Consider the following 16,795-nt stretch of genomic DNA (forward strand, 5'->3'; position numbering starts at 1 on the left):
TTCTTTCATGGAAGAACAATAATAGCCAAAGGGAGTTGATTCTCTTCGTGGTTCTACGGGCTTTCTCTAGTTATGAAGAGCGGGCTTCACAAGTTAAAATGTTATGTGTATGGTGTTACAATTTTTGTGTATGGTGTTAAAATGTTGGTCACCTATGTCAGCTCCCTCTGGGCTTTTTGCCCCCCCTTTTCTTTTCTTTTAGCTTTTAAAAAAAATGACTTTATTGGGTTGAGAAACCCAAAATGAGCAGCCCTGTGGTGGAATGTGGGGAGAATGCCAGACGTAGCATCTAAGGTCTGACCTTCCATTGCCAAGCCCGTTCTGAGATATTCTGTGCTTTGAGAGGGAGGAAGATTCTTCTGGGAAATTGCCCAATTCCAACTCCCGCACACCTCTCAGCAATGCTCCTCAACAGTTACCGCCTCACGCAACCTCCTGGTATCCCAAGCACTCGGCCAGCACACGCTGAGGACTAGGGATTGTATGCAAACACAGGACGCAGGAAATTCCAGAAGCCCTGGAGGAGCCCCTGGGCTGGAGATCCCTGGAGAGGACTTTAAGGACTCTGTCTTAGTTTCCTATTACTGCTGTGACAGATTACTACAGACTCCGTGTCTTAAGACAACACACATTCATTTCTGGAGGTCAGAAGCCCTAAAATCAAGGTGTCGGCAGGGCTGTGTTCCTTCCAGAGGCTCTAGGGGAGAATCCATTTCTTTGTCTTTTCCAGCTTTTGGAAGCTTCCTTCATTCCTTGATCATGGTCCTTTTCCTCCATCTTCAAAGCCAGTAATGTAGCATCTTTAAATATCGCCCTCTCTCTCCGCCTCTGTCATCACATCTCCTTCTCTGACTCTGATCCTCCTGCCTCCCTCTTAAAAGGACACTTGTGATCACAATGGGCCCAACTAGACAATCCAGGATCATCTCTCCATCTCAAGATTCCTAACTGAATCACTTCTGCGAAGTCCTTTTTGCCATGTCAAGTATGAGATTTACAGGTTCTATGGACATCTGCAGGGGTGGGGGGGCATTTTCCTGCCTATCATAGCCTCCACCATCCTGTCTCCTTCAAGAATGGGCTTAGATCCCTATGTTCATAGCAGCACTATTCACAATAGCCAAGACATGGAAACAACCTAAATGTCCATCGACAGAGGAATGGATAAAGAAGATGTGGTACATATATACAATGGAATACTACTCAGCCATAAAAAAGAATGAAATAATGCCATTTGCAGCAACATGGATGGACCTAGAGATTATCATACTAAGTGAAGTAAGTCAGAAAGAGAAAGACAAATACCATATGATATACTGATATACTTATATGTGAAATCTAAAATACAACACAAATGAACTTATCCATGAAACAGAAACAGACGCACAGACATAGAGAACAGACTTGTGGTTGCTGGGGGCAGGAGGGAGGGAAGGACTGGGAGTTTGGGATTAGCAGATGCAAACTATTATATACAGAATGGGTAAAAAACAAGGTCCTACACACACACACACACACACACACACACACACACACACACACACACACGAATCACTTTGCTGTATCAAAGAAATTAACACAACATCATAAATCAACCATACTTCCATAAAATAAATTTTTAAAAAAGGAATGGGCATCTTTTCATGTGCCTCTTAGCCACCTGTATGTCTTCTTTGGAGAAATGTCTATTTAGGTCTTCTGCCCATTTTGTGATTGGGTTGTTTGTTTTGATATTAAGCTGCATGAGCTGTTTATAAATTTTGGAGACTAATCCCTTGTCAGTCACATCATTTGTAAATATTTTCTCCCATTCTGTGGGTTGTCTTTTTGTTTTGTTTATGGTTCCCTTTGCTGTGCAAAAGCTTTTGAGTTTAGTTAAGTCCCATTTGTTCATTTTTGTTTTTATTTCCATTACTCTGGGAGACGGATCAAAAAAGATACTGCTGTGATTTATTATGTCAGAGAGTATTCTGCCTATGTTTTCCTCTAAGAGTTTTATAGTGTCCAGTCTCACATTTAGGTATTTAATCCATTTTGAGTTTATTTTTGTGTATGGTGTTAAAGAATGTTCTAATTTCCTTTTTTTTACATGTAGCTGTCCAGTTTTCCCAGCACCGTTTATTGAAGAGGCGGTCTTTCTTCCATCGTATAGTCTTGCCTCCTTTGTCATAGATTAATTGACCAGGATGGACCTAGACATTGTCATACTAAGTGAAGTAAGTCAGACAGAGAAAGAGATATATCGTATGATCTCGCTTATATACGGAATCTAAAAAAAAAATGATACAAATGAGCTTATTTACAAAACAGAAACAGACTCACAGACTTAGCAAACTTATGGTTTCCAGGGGGGAAGGGTGGAAGGAGGGATAGTTAGGGAGATTGGGATTGATATGTACACACTGTTATATTTTAAATGGATAACCAGCAATGACCTACTTCATAGCACAGTAAACTCTGCTCAGTATTCTGTAACAACCTAATTGGGAAAAGAATTTGAAAAAGAATAGATACATGTATATGTATAACTGAATCACTTTGTTGTACACCTGAAACTAACACAACATTGTTAATCAACTGTACTCCAATATAAAATAAAAGGTGAAAAAAAAAGGAATGCTCTTGGGGAAAAAAATGATTTGACTACAAACCTATGTGCCAAATATAACAATGTGGAGAATGAAGAGATCCGAAGACCCCCACTTTTAAAAAGATGGGGAAACTGAGGCCAGAGAGGGGAAGAGAGTCCTTCAAGGTCAGGTGGGAAGATTTGGCACTAGGGTTGATTGGCTACATCACACCAACAGTGACCCCTTCTCTTGTTCATCATCATAGACCTCCTGCCAACCTCAACGTCTGGCACATGGTAAGTGCTTAATAAATACTGTTCACAGGAGTAAATGAATAACATTCATTTACTCATAACAAATACTGTTTGAGTATACTGTTTGAGCAGCTCCAAGTCAGGACCCTTTATCATTTGTTTTTTTTTTAATTTTTATTTATTTATTTTTGGCTGCGTGGGGTCTTTTGTTACTGCGCGCGGGCTTTCTCTAGTTGTGGTGAGCGGGGCTGCTCTTCATTGTGGCACACGGGCTTCTCACTATGGTGGCTTCTCTTGTTGCGGAGCATGGGCTCTAGGTGCGTGGACTTCACTAGTTGTGGCACACAGGCTTAGCTGCTCCGCAGCATGTGGGATCTTCCCAGACCGGGGCTCGAACCCGTGTCCCCTGCATTGGCAGGAGGATTCTTAACCACTGCACCACCAGGTAAGTCCAGGACCCTTTATCTTTATATCCTGTGCCCAGCACAATGCCAGGCATACAATCAACACCCAGCAAATATTTCTGAATGCCAAGCCTGCCTGATCCCCAGGCCCTCCCACCACAGCACGCTGCTGCCCATCACTCAGAGAAACAGATCCAAAATGAGGCAGGAAACCAAATGTGGATATTTGGGGCATGCAGAGGGGTTGGCCATATTAAGGGAGAGCTGGCCAGATGGACAAAAGTGTTTGTGATTCCTCTTGAGTCAGAGGGCAGGGCATTTTAAAAGCTCTGCCCCAAGCTCTGAACAAAGAAGGCTCTCAGGGGAGAGCACACTCACATACACAGACGCACTGATGTGCAAAAACTAGTCTGATTTCTTCCTTTTACTGAACAGATAATCCCCAAACCAGCTCTGGGCGCTGGTTGCTACTGACCAGTCCCATCATTCCAGGGCTGGACCAGCTTTCAAGATGCCCAGACGGGGCTGGAGGCACGGAGGTCTTCTCTCCACCTGTCTTCCTTGCTGCCCGACTGTCCACCTGCCCACCCATCCATCTACAGCTCCAGGCAGTGAGACAGAGATAGATGCCTTCTTGTCGTTAATTAATGCTGGTGCACGGCTTCATTTGTCATTCCTGGGACCTACTGCACCATCATCACTCATCATGCCAAAGCTCCCCAGGACAGGGTGTTTTCAGCAGGGTAACCATTTCAAGAGCTGTCTTCCAGCAGGACAGAGTGAGGTACCAGGACAGGGCAGGACACCTGGCATGTCCCCATGTGAGTTTGCCCACTGAGAGGGGTTGCTTGAGCCCCTCTCCATCTCCCTCCTTCAGCCGGTCCAGGAAGGACTGGATCTGGATAAAAAGCCCTTCTTAGCATGATGTTGATGTGGATGATGATGGTGATGATGATGGTGATGATGATGTGATGATGATGGTGATGATGATGTGATGATGATGGTGATGGTGATGTGATGATGATGATGATGGTGATGATGATGGTGATGATGATGGTGATGGTGATGTGATGATGATGATGATGGCGATGGTGATGATGATGGTGATGGTGATGTGATGATGATGATGATGGTGATGATGATGGTGATGATGATGTGATGATGATGATGATGGTGATGATGATGGTGATGATGATGTGATGATGATGATGATGGTGATGATGATGGTGATGATGATGTGATGATGATGGTGATGATGATGGTGATGATGATGGTGATGATGATGGTGATGATGATGTGATGATGATGATGACGGTGGTGGAGGTAGAAGTGGGTGACGATGCTAACAGCAGCTTCAATGCATCGAGTACTTATTATTTTACAGAGTTTAGCTCAGTCCTATTAACAGCTCCCTGTTAGAATTGAGGATGCCAAGACCTTGCTGAAGGTCATATACAGCTAGCAAGTGGTAGTCAATAACTGTACTAGTTTCCTGTGGTCACCGTAATAAAATATCACAAACCCGGTGGCTTTAAACAATGGAAATACATTCTCTCACAGTCCTGGAGGCTAGAAGTCCAAAATCAAGGTGTCAGCAGCCCATGCTTTCTCTGAAGGCTCTTGGGGAGAATCTGCTCCATGCCTTCCTCCTCTTCATTTCTCGTGATACTAGCAATCCTTGGTATTCCTTGACTTGTAAACACACCATCACTCCAATCCTTCTCCCTGTGTCTCTTCTCTCCTTATAAGGACACCAGTCACGTTGGATTAAGGGTTCACTCTACTTCAGTATGACTTCATCTTAACTAATTACATCTTCAATTACCCTATTTCCAAAAAAGGTCACATTCTGAGGTTCTAGGAAAGGCAGGAATTCTGTGACGACACTGTTCAATCTAGAATAATGTCCAAATCCACATATTTGGCTCCAAAGCCTGTTCTGTTTGCCACTGGCTATACTGCGTCCAAAAATGAGGGTGATGATGATGGTGATGATGACAGCTACCATTGTTTTAATATTTATTAAGCACCAGATTCTGTTCTATGCACTTGACACACATTCACTCAGAAAAACGTTACAGAAACCTATGAAGTCTCCTATTCACTATTTCCATTTTATAGGTGAGAATTTGAGGGCTAGCGAGGTAGAGCAAACTGCCCAAGGTCTTACAATGAGGAAGCATCAGAGATAGGATTCAAACCTGGGTCCGTCTGACCCCAGATCCAAGCTCTCAACCATGCATGAAGCTGCAGACATATGGCACTTGTTCCCCAGCCCCTCGTTCCTGTTCCTGGAGGGGGCGGGACGTTCATGACTGAAGGTGGGCACCTGCCAAACAGCCGGACAGATGTGGCGTGGGTTCCCTCTGAGCAGGGCTTGCCAGGTGCAGGGATGATTAAACCCATGACCTTGTCTCCCCTTGTGCTGCCCTTGAGCATATGAGCCCCAGAAGCTTGGCCCAGAACCATCTCTCCATAGGGAAATACTTTCCACTCCATAAGACGAGGGTGTGGAGCCTCTAGGACACATCAGGATCACGCACGAGAAGAACCACCCAGCCCTTCACGTGGGTGATCCTACAATCCCTCCCCCAGTCTGTGTGTCCCAGAGGTCACGGTCACAGCCAGGCGCTACAGAGCCAGTCTCAGAAAGACCTCACGTCCAGGACTCTTCCCCGAGCCTGCCTTTCCCACCTCCTTGAAAGCAGGGCTTGAACCCTGGGGCCACTCTGGGTGTGCACATACCCCCTCCTCCCGCTACAGGGGCCCCAAGCAGGGTCTCACCATCTGCCACCATTGTGGGCAAATTGTGTCCCCTCTCCGGGACTCAGTCTTCCCGTTTCTTTTCTTTTCTTTTCTTTTTTATAAACATTTTTTTAATAACAGAACATACTTTATTATTTTTTTAAATTTATTTATTTATTTTTATTTTGGGCTGCTTTGGGTCTTTGTTGCTGCACAGGCTTTATCTCTAGCTGCAGCGAGCAGGGGCTACTCTTCATTGCGGTGTGGGGGCTTCTCACTGCAGTGGCTTCTCTTGCTGCAGAGCACGGGCTCAGTAGTTGTGGCTCGCGGGCTCTAGAGCACAGGCTCAGCAGTTGTGGCGCATGGGCTTAGTTGCTCCGCGGCATGTGGGATCTTCCCGGACCAGGGCTTGAACCCGTGTCCCCTGCATTGGCAGGCAGATTCTTAACCATTGCGCCACTAGGGAAGTCCCTAAAACCACCTCTTCCCTGGGGAAAGCTGACAGCACACCTGGCGACCCAGAGAAGATGCTCAAACTCACTCTCTATCAGACAAATGCAAGTTAAAACAGGTCACCATCTCTCACCTATCAAATTAGCAAAAAAGGGAAGAGTGACGTCCCCAGATGCCAGCAAGGGTTTGGGAAAAAAGCAGTCTCACACTCTCTTGGTAGGAGGGTTAGATGGTAGAGCATTTTTGGAGGACGGTTTGCTGATACCAATTATAATTTTAAAAAATGTTCATATGCTTTAACAACGAACCAGTTGCAGGTCTGAGAATCTATCCTATAGATATGTTGTGGTTTTTTAATATTTATTTATTTTGGCTGCACCGGGTCTTGGTTGCGGCATGCGGAATCTTTAGTTGCGGCATGCAAAATCTTAGTTGCAGCATGCATGCAGGATCTAATTCCCCGACCAGGGATCGAACCCGGGCCCCCTGCATCGGGAGCACAGAGTCTTACCCACTGGGAACACCAGGGAAGTCCCGTTCCTATAGACATGTTTTTGCAAATGTGTGTGTATATTGTAAGGAAACTGAAAGCAAACTATTTTTCATAATGTCGGAATGGTTGGATAAATCGAGGTAAGATAAATTAAGATCCCTCCTGTAACACCTTCTGTAGTCATTAAAACAATGCGGTGGATCGATATTTCCTAACGTAAAAAGAGATCCATGATATAGCATGTGGGGGAGAAAAAGCAAGTTGCAAAACAGTATGCATAGTATAATCCCGTTTTTTATATAATAAAAAAACTACGTGTATATATGTATACAAATGAATGACACGCACACACGGTCTGGAAGCACACAAAATGATTAAAAGTGTTTGCGTCTCTTGAGAGTCGTGTTATTAGAACATTTAACAAGCACGTATTAAATTTGTAATTTTTTGAGGAAACTTAATAATGTCAGTTATTCACTGAAAGAGCTAAGCCCTGATGCCAAACTTGACAAAGAGCACAAAGAAAGAATATCATTTACTGATCATACATATTGAAATAAATGGAAAACTCCTAAAGAAGACACTGGCAAACAGAATCCAGCTGTATATTAAAGAATAATCCACAATGACTGAGCAGGGCTTATGCAAGGAATGTGGAAATGGTTTAAAATGAAGGAATCACATCCAGAGGTCAACAGGAGAAAGATCTTACAAATATCTCAACAAAGCCAGAAAGTCACTGGCTAAAATTCAGCACCATCTCCATTTGGAATTTTTGTTTTGGGGGTGTTTTTTTCTACCTTTAGAAAATTAAGAATGAAAGTATCTTCCTTCACCTGATGAAGAAAACCTCAAACCAAGAACCAATATCATACAATGTTATACAATCAGAAGCAAGACAAGACCGACTTCAGCTACCACCATCACTTAACACTGTGCTAAATACCACAAAACATTCCAAACAAGCAAAAAATTTGATTGGAAAAGAGGAGACAATATTACAATTTGGACAGGCTGTAATTGTCAACCTAGAAAACTCAAGACATTACCCCCCAAAAAATTAGGACTAGTTTTTTTTACAAAGTCTTCAGTAAGAAAGTTGGAAACAAAATAAATATATGAAAATAAATTGCTTTCCAACATACTAGCAATACTCATTTGCAAAAAATGTAATGAGGGCTTCCCTGGTGGCGCAGTGGTTGAGAGTCTGCCTGCCAATGCGGGGGACACGGGTTCGAGCCCTGGTCTGGGAGGATCCCACATGCCGCGGAGCGACTAGGCCCGTGAGCCACAATTACTGAGCCTGCGCGTCTGGAGCCTGTGCTCCGCAACAAGAGAGGCTGCGATAGTGAGAGGCCCGCGCACCGCGATGAAGAGTGGCCCCCACTTGCTGCAACTAGAGGAAGCCCTCGCGCAGAAACGAAGACCCAATACAGCCATAAATAAATAAATAAATAAATAAAGTTTAAAAAAAAAATGTAATGAAAAAAATTCCTGGTCAAAATAGTCATACAAAACCCAAAACATTTAGAAATTATCTTAAAAAGAAATGGGTGGAACCTATAAGGAAAAAAAAAACCTATAAGTTTTTTACAAAAAGAAATAAATACGTAAAAAGAAAAAAAAAAGGAAGAGGTCTCCTAGAGGAAAACAATTAAATTTTTTAAAATGATAATTCTTCCCCAAATCAAGATTTAACACAATTCTGAGCAAATTCACAGTAGGAATTTTTTTTGGAAGTTGACTACGTTTTCTACTTTTCATCTGAAAAGAAAACATGTTCAAGAATATTTTGAAAACGAAGAAGATGAATAAAAAGAACATGAAGAAGCTGCAGGGCTAAGTAACTCTGGAAATGAGTTGCATCTATAAGACTAAAGGCAAAAGAACTGTACTCTATTAACAAAGTTGTTTTCCACGGGGTGCAATTTAGCAATGCTAAAAGCACTATAAATGTAGACTGGAACTGAAAATTAAGTAAATGACGAGTGAGTGGTGAATGGTGAGGGCCAGGTTAGTCACTGTCAGAGTGGGAGGTTATAGATAAGCAAGAATAGGAGGCTAGAAGGATCCACGTGGTAATCAATGAGAGCTGGAGACATCAGAATGAACTCATGTTCAGCTTAATACAGATCCAGACAGTTAAACAGAGAAATATTTATAGATATGGGTATACACAAAGGTTACATATACAACATGTATCTCCTTGCTCTGTCAGCTAAAGATGCAGAAGCGGTGACACCCCAGTAGCAACAAGCACACCTAGCACTCAGATGCTGGTGTCTAATACCATTTTTTAATCAATGGAACCAGGGCTCCTTGGAGAAATGACTAATTCTAGGACTGGGGAAGGAAATACATAAGATGAGTCTGAAATATCCTGTAGTGCCAGAAAGTAAGAAAGTGCTTTAAAAAAATTCACAACAATAGGGGTATGTCAAAGGCACACAGAGGCCAAATGAAAGAGCTCCCAATGACTGAAGTTGGAAACATTTGAGCAACAAAATAAAGTAGAATTGGATTATAACCCAAAGTATAAAACTATGATGGCCCCCACTTGCCACAACTAGAGAAAGCCCTCGCACAGAAACGAAGACCCAACACAGCCATAAATAAATAAATAAATAAATAAATAAATATTTAAAAAAAAAAAAAAACTATGATGAGTCCATACTGATATATATAAATGATTGAATAAACAAATAAATGGAAAAGAATCAACTCTCTCACACAGAAGATTTCCAAACAATTTATGTAAATACCCCATGTTCAAGAAGGTGGATCACAGCTCCCTACTTCTTAAGTGTGGGCTGCGTGTAAGTGACTTTCTTCCAAAGAGGACAGTACAGAAAAGGAGAAAGAAAAGAGTACACTTACAGTGAAGACACCTGACAACCTCAGCCAGGTGATCAAGGTCAGCGTCAACAGTGATAAGTCATAATGATAGCATGTACCCTTGACATGATATAATGAGAATGGCATTGTTCCTCTGTGGTCTTCCTCCCATTACCCAGTCTAACCGGAGAAAAACATCAGGCAAATCATGACTGAGAGACAAAACATCTGGGCAATACTCGTCAAAACTGTCAAGGTCATCAAAAACAAAGTTTGAAAAACCATCACAACCAAAAGAAGCCTCAAGGGACATGACAACTAAATGGGATCCCGAATGGGCTCCTGGAACAAATGTTAGGAGGAAATTGAGGAAATCTGAATAAAGAATGGACTTTAGGACTTCCCTGGTGGCGCAGTGGTTAAGAATCCACCTGCCAATGCAGGGGACACGGGTTCGAGCCCTGTTCTGGGAAGATCCCACATGCCGCGGAGCAACTAAGCCCGTGTGCCACAACTACTGAGCCTGCGCTCTAGAGCCCGTGAGCCACAACTACTGAAGCCTGTGTGACACAACTACTGAAGCCTGCGTGCCTAGAGCCCATCCTCCGCAACAAGAGAAGCCACCGCAATGAGAAGCTCGCGCACCACAACGAAGAGTAGACCCAGCTCGCCACAACTAGAGACGAAGCCCGCGCGCAGCAACAAAGACCCAATGCAGCCAAAAAAAAAAAAAAAAAAAAAAAGTAATGGACTTTAGTTAATAATAACATATGGGGACTTCCCTGGCGGTCCAGTGGTTAAGACTTCACCTTCCGATGCCAGGGGTGTGGGTTCGATCCTTGGTCGGGATCCCTAAGATCCCACATGCCTCGAGGCCAAAAAACCAAAACATAAAACAGAAGCAATATTGTAACAAATTCAATAAAGACTTTAAAATTGGTCCATATCAAAAAAAATCTTAAAAAACACCCCAACATATCAGTACCGGTTTGTTAATTGTGATAAATGTACCATTGTAATATAAGATGTTAATAAAAGGGAAAACTGGGTGTTGGGTATATTTGAACTTCTTTGCAATAATTCTGTAAATTTAAAACTGTTTTAGGGCTTCCCTGGTGGCACCGTGGTTAAGAATCCGCCTGCCAATGCAGGGGACACGGGCACGCGAGCCCTGGTCTGAGAAGATCCCACATGCCACGAAGTAACTAAGCCCGTGTGCCACAACTACTGAGCCTGCGCTCTAGAGCCCGACAGCCACAACTACTGAAGCCCACACGCCTAGAGCCCATGCTCCGCAACAAGAGAAGCCACCGCAATGAGAAGCCCACGCACAACAAAGAGTAGCCCCAGCTTGCTGCAACTAGAGAAAGCCCACACACAGCAGCGAAGACCCAAAGCAGCCAAAGATAAATTTATTAAAAAAAAAAAAAACTGTTCTAAAAATAAAAGTTTATTAAAATTTTAAAACTGTCAGCCAATGAAAAGATAAAGAAGATACAGCTTATATACACAATGGAGTACTAGTCAGCCATGAGAAAGAAGGAAATCCTGCTGTTTGGGACAACTTGGATGGACCTTGAGGGCATTATGCTAAGTGAAATGAGTCAGACAGAGAAAGACAAACACTGTATGATCTCATTTATATGTGGAATCTAAAAAAAAAAAAAGTGAAACTCAGAGAAACAGAGAGTAGAGTGGTGGTTTCCAGGAATCAGGGAATGGGAGAAATGGGGAGATGTTAGTCACAGGGTACAAACTTACAGTTATAAGATGAACAAGTTCTGGGAATCGAATGTACAGCATAGTAATTATCACTAATAATACTGTATTATGTACTTGAATATTGCCAAGAAAGTAGATCCTAAATGTTCTCACCACAAAAAAAGAAATGGTAATTATGTGACATGATGGAGGCATTAGCTAACTGCTATGGTGGTAATCATTTTGCAATATATAAATGTATCAAATCAATATATTGGACATCTTAAACTAACCCAATATTATGTGTCCATTGTATTTCAATAAGGCTGGTGGTAAATTTTTTTTTTAAGAATAGGAGGAAGGATTTACCCTACTATAAGGCCAAATATTATAAAGCCAAATACAATGTGCTCCTGGCACAAGAACTGTCATACAATGGGACAGAATGGAAAGCCCAGGTAAATTAATGGATATAAAGTAATTTTGGATAAAGGCAGGATCTAAATGAATGAAAAAGGATTATTTGATAAAATGTAACTGTACCATCAATTATCCTGTTCTAGAAGAATTACATCAAATTATTTTTAATACCAGTGCCAATTTTTTTTAAATTCCAGGTTAAAAAATTAAATATGAAGAGAAAAAAAAAGAAAACAAATGAAAAAACCTAGAACATGTACCTAACTGATTTTGTGATAGAAAAAAATCTTTCTGAGAATGAAAGTGAAGAAATTACAAAGGGAAAAAGGCAATAGATCTTGCTACATAAACATCTAAAACTTCAAAACATCAGGAATCACAAATATTAAAAGACAAATGACTAGGAAAAATGCTAACCACATAACAAAAAACAACTAATATCATCAATATAAAGTCCTCATACTGACTAATAAGAAAACCACTAAAAACCCGGAATGGCAAAATGAGTAAAGGAACTGACAATTTACAAAAGAAGAAATTCACACACAAAAACATCTAGTAAACACTTGAGAATTTACTGAACCTCACTAGCAATTAAAATAAGAAGATATCATTTTCCATCTTTTGAATTAGGAAAAAAAATGTTACCCTAATCCCTAGGGTTGGGGGCAGCTGCTCTGAAACGGTCCCCTCAAATGCCTCTGGTAGAAGTTTAAACTCCCAAAACACTGGAAAACAATTTGAAGAGTTGCCTACCCACTCAGTGTGTTTATAACGACCTAGGAATTCCACTTCCAAAAACTTAATCCAATGAAAAAACCAATCAAAGATGCAGACACCAGAGTGCTTTTTTGCAACATTTTAATAGAGAAAAACTGAAAACAACCTAAATTTCAGCCAAAATAAAACCATTAGCAAAAGTCTAACTTTGCAGTTTGGGAACATACAACTTTTTTTCATTTAAAAACTTTAAAAAATATTTCCAAAGCACAGATTCTGGTTTATCTCCAAGCATGTGCAGTCCAGAACCACTGAAACTTGCCCTGCAAAACGTGGTCTTTGGGGTTGAAGGTAGGGGGTTCCTTTAAGAAGGCCCTCCCAGGACGCAGCCCTGGGGGGCCTGAACTGTCAGCTAAAACCCCTGACTCTCAGCTCCTCTTCCACCAAAGGGAATTCCATTGGTTGATTCAAAAGACACAGCCTAACCTAAACCACAGATCCAATCCCTGCTCAGAAGCCCTCAGTGGCTGCTCACAGCCCATAGAAGGAAATCGAAGTGCTCCGAGTCCTCAGTTCCACAGTCACAGCCAGGACCAATCTCGCCTCTCCCCGCTTTCCCATTTCACCCCTCCTACGCCCTGGCTCCACACCCACACACACCTGCCCCTACATGTCTGCCACCACCCAGGGAGTTTCATGTGCTCAGGGAGACCTCCGTCCCACTGCATCCCTGGCAGCTAGCATTGCCAAATGGTCCAAAGCTGATAAATTTCCCTTCATCTTCTTCAAGTCCTGCTCCAATGATGCTTCCTCAGAGAGCCTTTGGTTAGTCCTTTCCCTTGCTAACCGATAGTCAGGAGCTGTCAGGAGTGACACCTTCCACCCTCTGCCTGGCTTGTCGCCAGCAGACTGCCCGGCTCCTTGGTGTGAACCCTGCCCCCCTTCACGCTGGAAGCCTCACAAGATTGTGCACACAGCAGAGGCTCAATAAACGCTGAGGTCCCCCTCCACTGGACCTGGGGTGTCTGTAGGGAGTATGGTTTGGGGAGCAGGGGCGGGGAGAAGGATGGGATTTTTTGTTTCATAGAAGATGGAGTGAAGGCTGGAGAGTCAGGCACGCGCTCGGCACCCAGGGAGGAGAGGTTGGGGATGGCACGAGGGCTTCATGAAGATGATGGCCAGAGAGGGGGCAGTGAGGACACTATGGGTCCCGGGACACTATGTCTGGTTCCAACAGGCTGCTCTCCTGCCCTACAACTGCAGCCAAGCATTTTAGAGACAAATACGGGTTATGAATCAGAAATTACATCAGCCTGGCAGGTGGCCTTGCAAAATTCCCATCCGTGTCCTGAGCCTCAGTTTCTCCAATTGTAAGAGAAGCGTTGGATTAAATGATCCCTAAGCTCTCTCAATGCAATATCTTTGGAAGCCCAAGAATGACCCAGAAAGGGAGCGAGAAAGTTAGGGGGGCAGAGGGTGAACTGCGTCAGAGCTGAAACCCCCAGGACACACCTCACACCCCACGTCTTCACAATTCCACCAACCTTGCTGCCCCCTGACCCCCAGGTGGGAGCTGTCCTTCTGATGTTCCCAGGAAACTTTTTCTAGACCTCTGACTTCTGTGCTTTGAGCTGCAGAGCCCAGAACTCCTGGAAGCAGAGGGACTCCACACTCAGCCTGAGGGCTGCGTGGGATTATGTACACCGACTGCGGCCCATTTTTCAAATATCTGTAATGATGCTGTGATTAATAAAGAAAAATTCTTCTAAAAGGGCTTACTAGCTCATATAGCCTTGGGCCATTGTGTATTTTTTCAGCACAAGAACACTTTGCAGAGCAATTCTGCAAGGAATCTGCCATTTGTATTTTATTTTTTGGCTTTATAAAGCTATCCTGCTAGAGAGGTGACTAATAGAGAGAAACGTGATAAAACAGAGTAAAATTAATCACAGGATCTGGGCGGTGGGCAGACAGGTGTTTATGTATTTCCCACCCCCATTTTGCTGTAAGTCTGAAGTTTTTCATTAAAAATGTTGGAGAAAAAGCAGTCCTGCCACTCAGAAAGTTGGGAGTCTAAGCACGCTCCACAGCTGTTTTCCCTGAAACTCCCCACAGTGGGGTCTCCCAGGGGTCTTTTCTAGGGCATGCCCCTAACACCGAGCTGAAAGACAGGGGGCTGCAGGGAAGGAGGTGCTGTCTGCAGGGTAGAAGGGGTTAGGTGGGGGGACCTGGCAGTGAGAATACTGCGGGTAGAGGCGACCTGGCTGCTGTTTTTCTCGCGAGAACAGGTGAGGGACAAGACGCGAAGTTCTCCTGCCTGGGTGGCTCTTCTGGCCCCCGAAGCCCACGACGGGAGCGAATTTGAAGAATTAACATAGGCAAATCCGCAAACCTTGCGGAGGCTCATGCGTGCCAGGCCCTGGACACGAAGGACCCATTTCAACATCTCAGCAAGTTTGGGAGGCAGTTCTCGCCCCGTTTCCTAAAGGGGGAAGGTGAGGCTCCGGAAGGTGAGGTCACTTGCTCAAGTCGCAGAGCCAGGAGGTGGCTGCGCGGCATTTGAACGCAGTGCCCCCGCCTCTCCGTCACTGGCCTGACGACGCAAGCCGGGAGGCGGGGGAGAAGGGGAGAGCAGGTTCCCGGGGAAAGGACCCGGCGGCTGCAAGGCCTGCCCCAGGTGCCCGGGCTCGGGCAGAGTGAAGGCGTCGAGAAGGCGCCCCCGCCGGGCCGCGGTGCAGCCTGCGGGCGTCCAGTGCGCCCGGGGCGCAATGCGGGCGGGAGAGCGCACCGCGCCAGGGCGCCGGGCCAGGGCGCGGCGGACGCCGCCGGGGGCGCGGGGGGACGCTACCTGGATCACGGAAGGGCACCAGCGCGTAGTTGCCGATGGCCTGGCTGCCACGGCTCAGGCTGCGCTCCAGAATGCGCGAGGCGCCGTGCATCACCTGCATCAGGTCGTCCCACATGGAGCCGGTAACGTCTAAGACGATGGCCAGGGTGGCGTCCCCCGTGGTAGGGGGCAGCGCCGTCCCGGGCTCGCCGGCCACCGCCGCTGCCGCCGAGACCGCCAGCAGCAGCCGCAGGAGCGGCGCCCGGGGCATCCTTGCTGAGCGCGGCCGAGGGGCTGCGGCTGCCGCGGTGGAGGCTCGCGGGGCCTTGAGAGCGCGACCGCCCTGGTGCGCCCAGCGGCCACCCGACGCACGGCTGCAGCGCGGCGCGGCGCCTCGCTCCGTCGGACCGCGGCCGGTGCGCGCGGGACGTGGGTTTGCGGCGGGGTCCCCCTGCTGGGAGACCGAGGCGGTCTTAGAGCCCACCCCGTTCAGGGTCACGGGCCCCGCCTCCTCCGCTCCCCTCACTGTGACTCAAACTTTCCCGGCCCCGCTGCTCGCCAGTCCAGACCCGAGGTTAGGGGAGGACGCGGGGCGGACGGCAGAAGGGAGCCGGGCCCTCGGCCAAGGCCGCAAGGGATGGGGACGCATGGGAGTCACTGGACACCTGCGCCTCCCGCCGACGGCGCGCCTCGCTGCGGGGGCGGGAGAGGGAGGGGGAACGGCGCTGCCCCTGCCCTGGAGAGCTGCCCACGGGCCCTGGCTTTTGTGGCTCCCTCCACCCAGCCCCCTAAAAACTGACCCCCAAACACACACACACACACACACACACACACACACACACACACACACACACACACACAGTAACTCCCTTTCTTTCCTCAGGAATCTGTGCTTCCCAGTTGTTGTCTATCACTGTTATTATAATCAAGCAACGGAAGTTGAGCAGCTAGTATGTGCTAAGCGTTTTCACATAGTTATTATTTCCTCGAGTGCTCGGTGCAACCCTAGAGGGAGGCACTAACACTAAACCCATTTTACAGATGAGCAGACTGAAGCTCAGTCATTAGCCCAAAGTCACTCAGCTCTCAAGTAGTAGAGAGTCGATTAGAAGCCAGCTCTAGAAAGATTCCAAAGCCCCTGGGCTCTGCTGCCTCTTCTAAGTGTTATCAGACATTGTCTAAGGTCATCTGATGACTCCAGAGGATGGGGGATGCCCCTCTGCCCACCTGCCTCGCTAGATCCCCTGGGTCCCATGGGGGTTTCTGGGATGCATGTGAGATGCTAGTGGTGCTGTCTGGGTGCCTACAGCCATCCCCTCCCAGACAGTGCTCCCTCCCACCACCTGGAGAGGGTCGGGCACCCCCCCCCCACC

The 16,795-nt window shown here is 45.7% G+C and overlaps 1 protein-coding gene across 1 annotated transcript in view; it reads right to left on the bottom strand.

The window, feature by feature from the left end:
- HMCN2 (hemicentin 2) overlaps window positions 1-16,107 on the bottom strand; it is a 154,508-nt gene extending 138,401 nt beyond the window's left edge. The window contains exon 1 of the mRNA XM_082468057.1: window positions 15,444-16,107. Within this exon, the coding sequence (XP_082324183.1) occupies window positions 15,444-15,693 (250 nt within the window). The 5' untranslated portion in view covers window positions 15,694-16,107. The remainder of the gene's footprint in view (window positions 1-15,443) is intronic.
- Between the last annotated feature and the right edge of the window lie 688 nt (window positions 16,108-16,795).

Source organism: Balaenoptera physalus (genome assembly GCF_965194825.1).
Source record: "Balaenoptera physalus genome assembly, chromosome: 7".
Classification (NCBI taxonomy): Eukaryota; Metazoa; Chordata; class Mammalia; order Artiodactyla; family Balaenopteridae; genus Balaenoptera; species Balaenoptera physalus.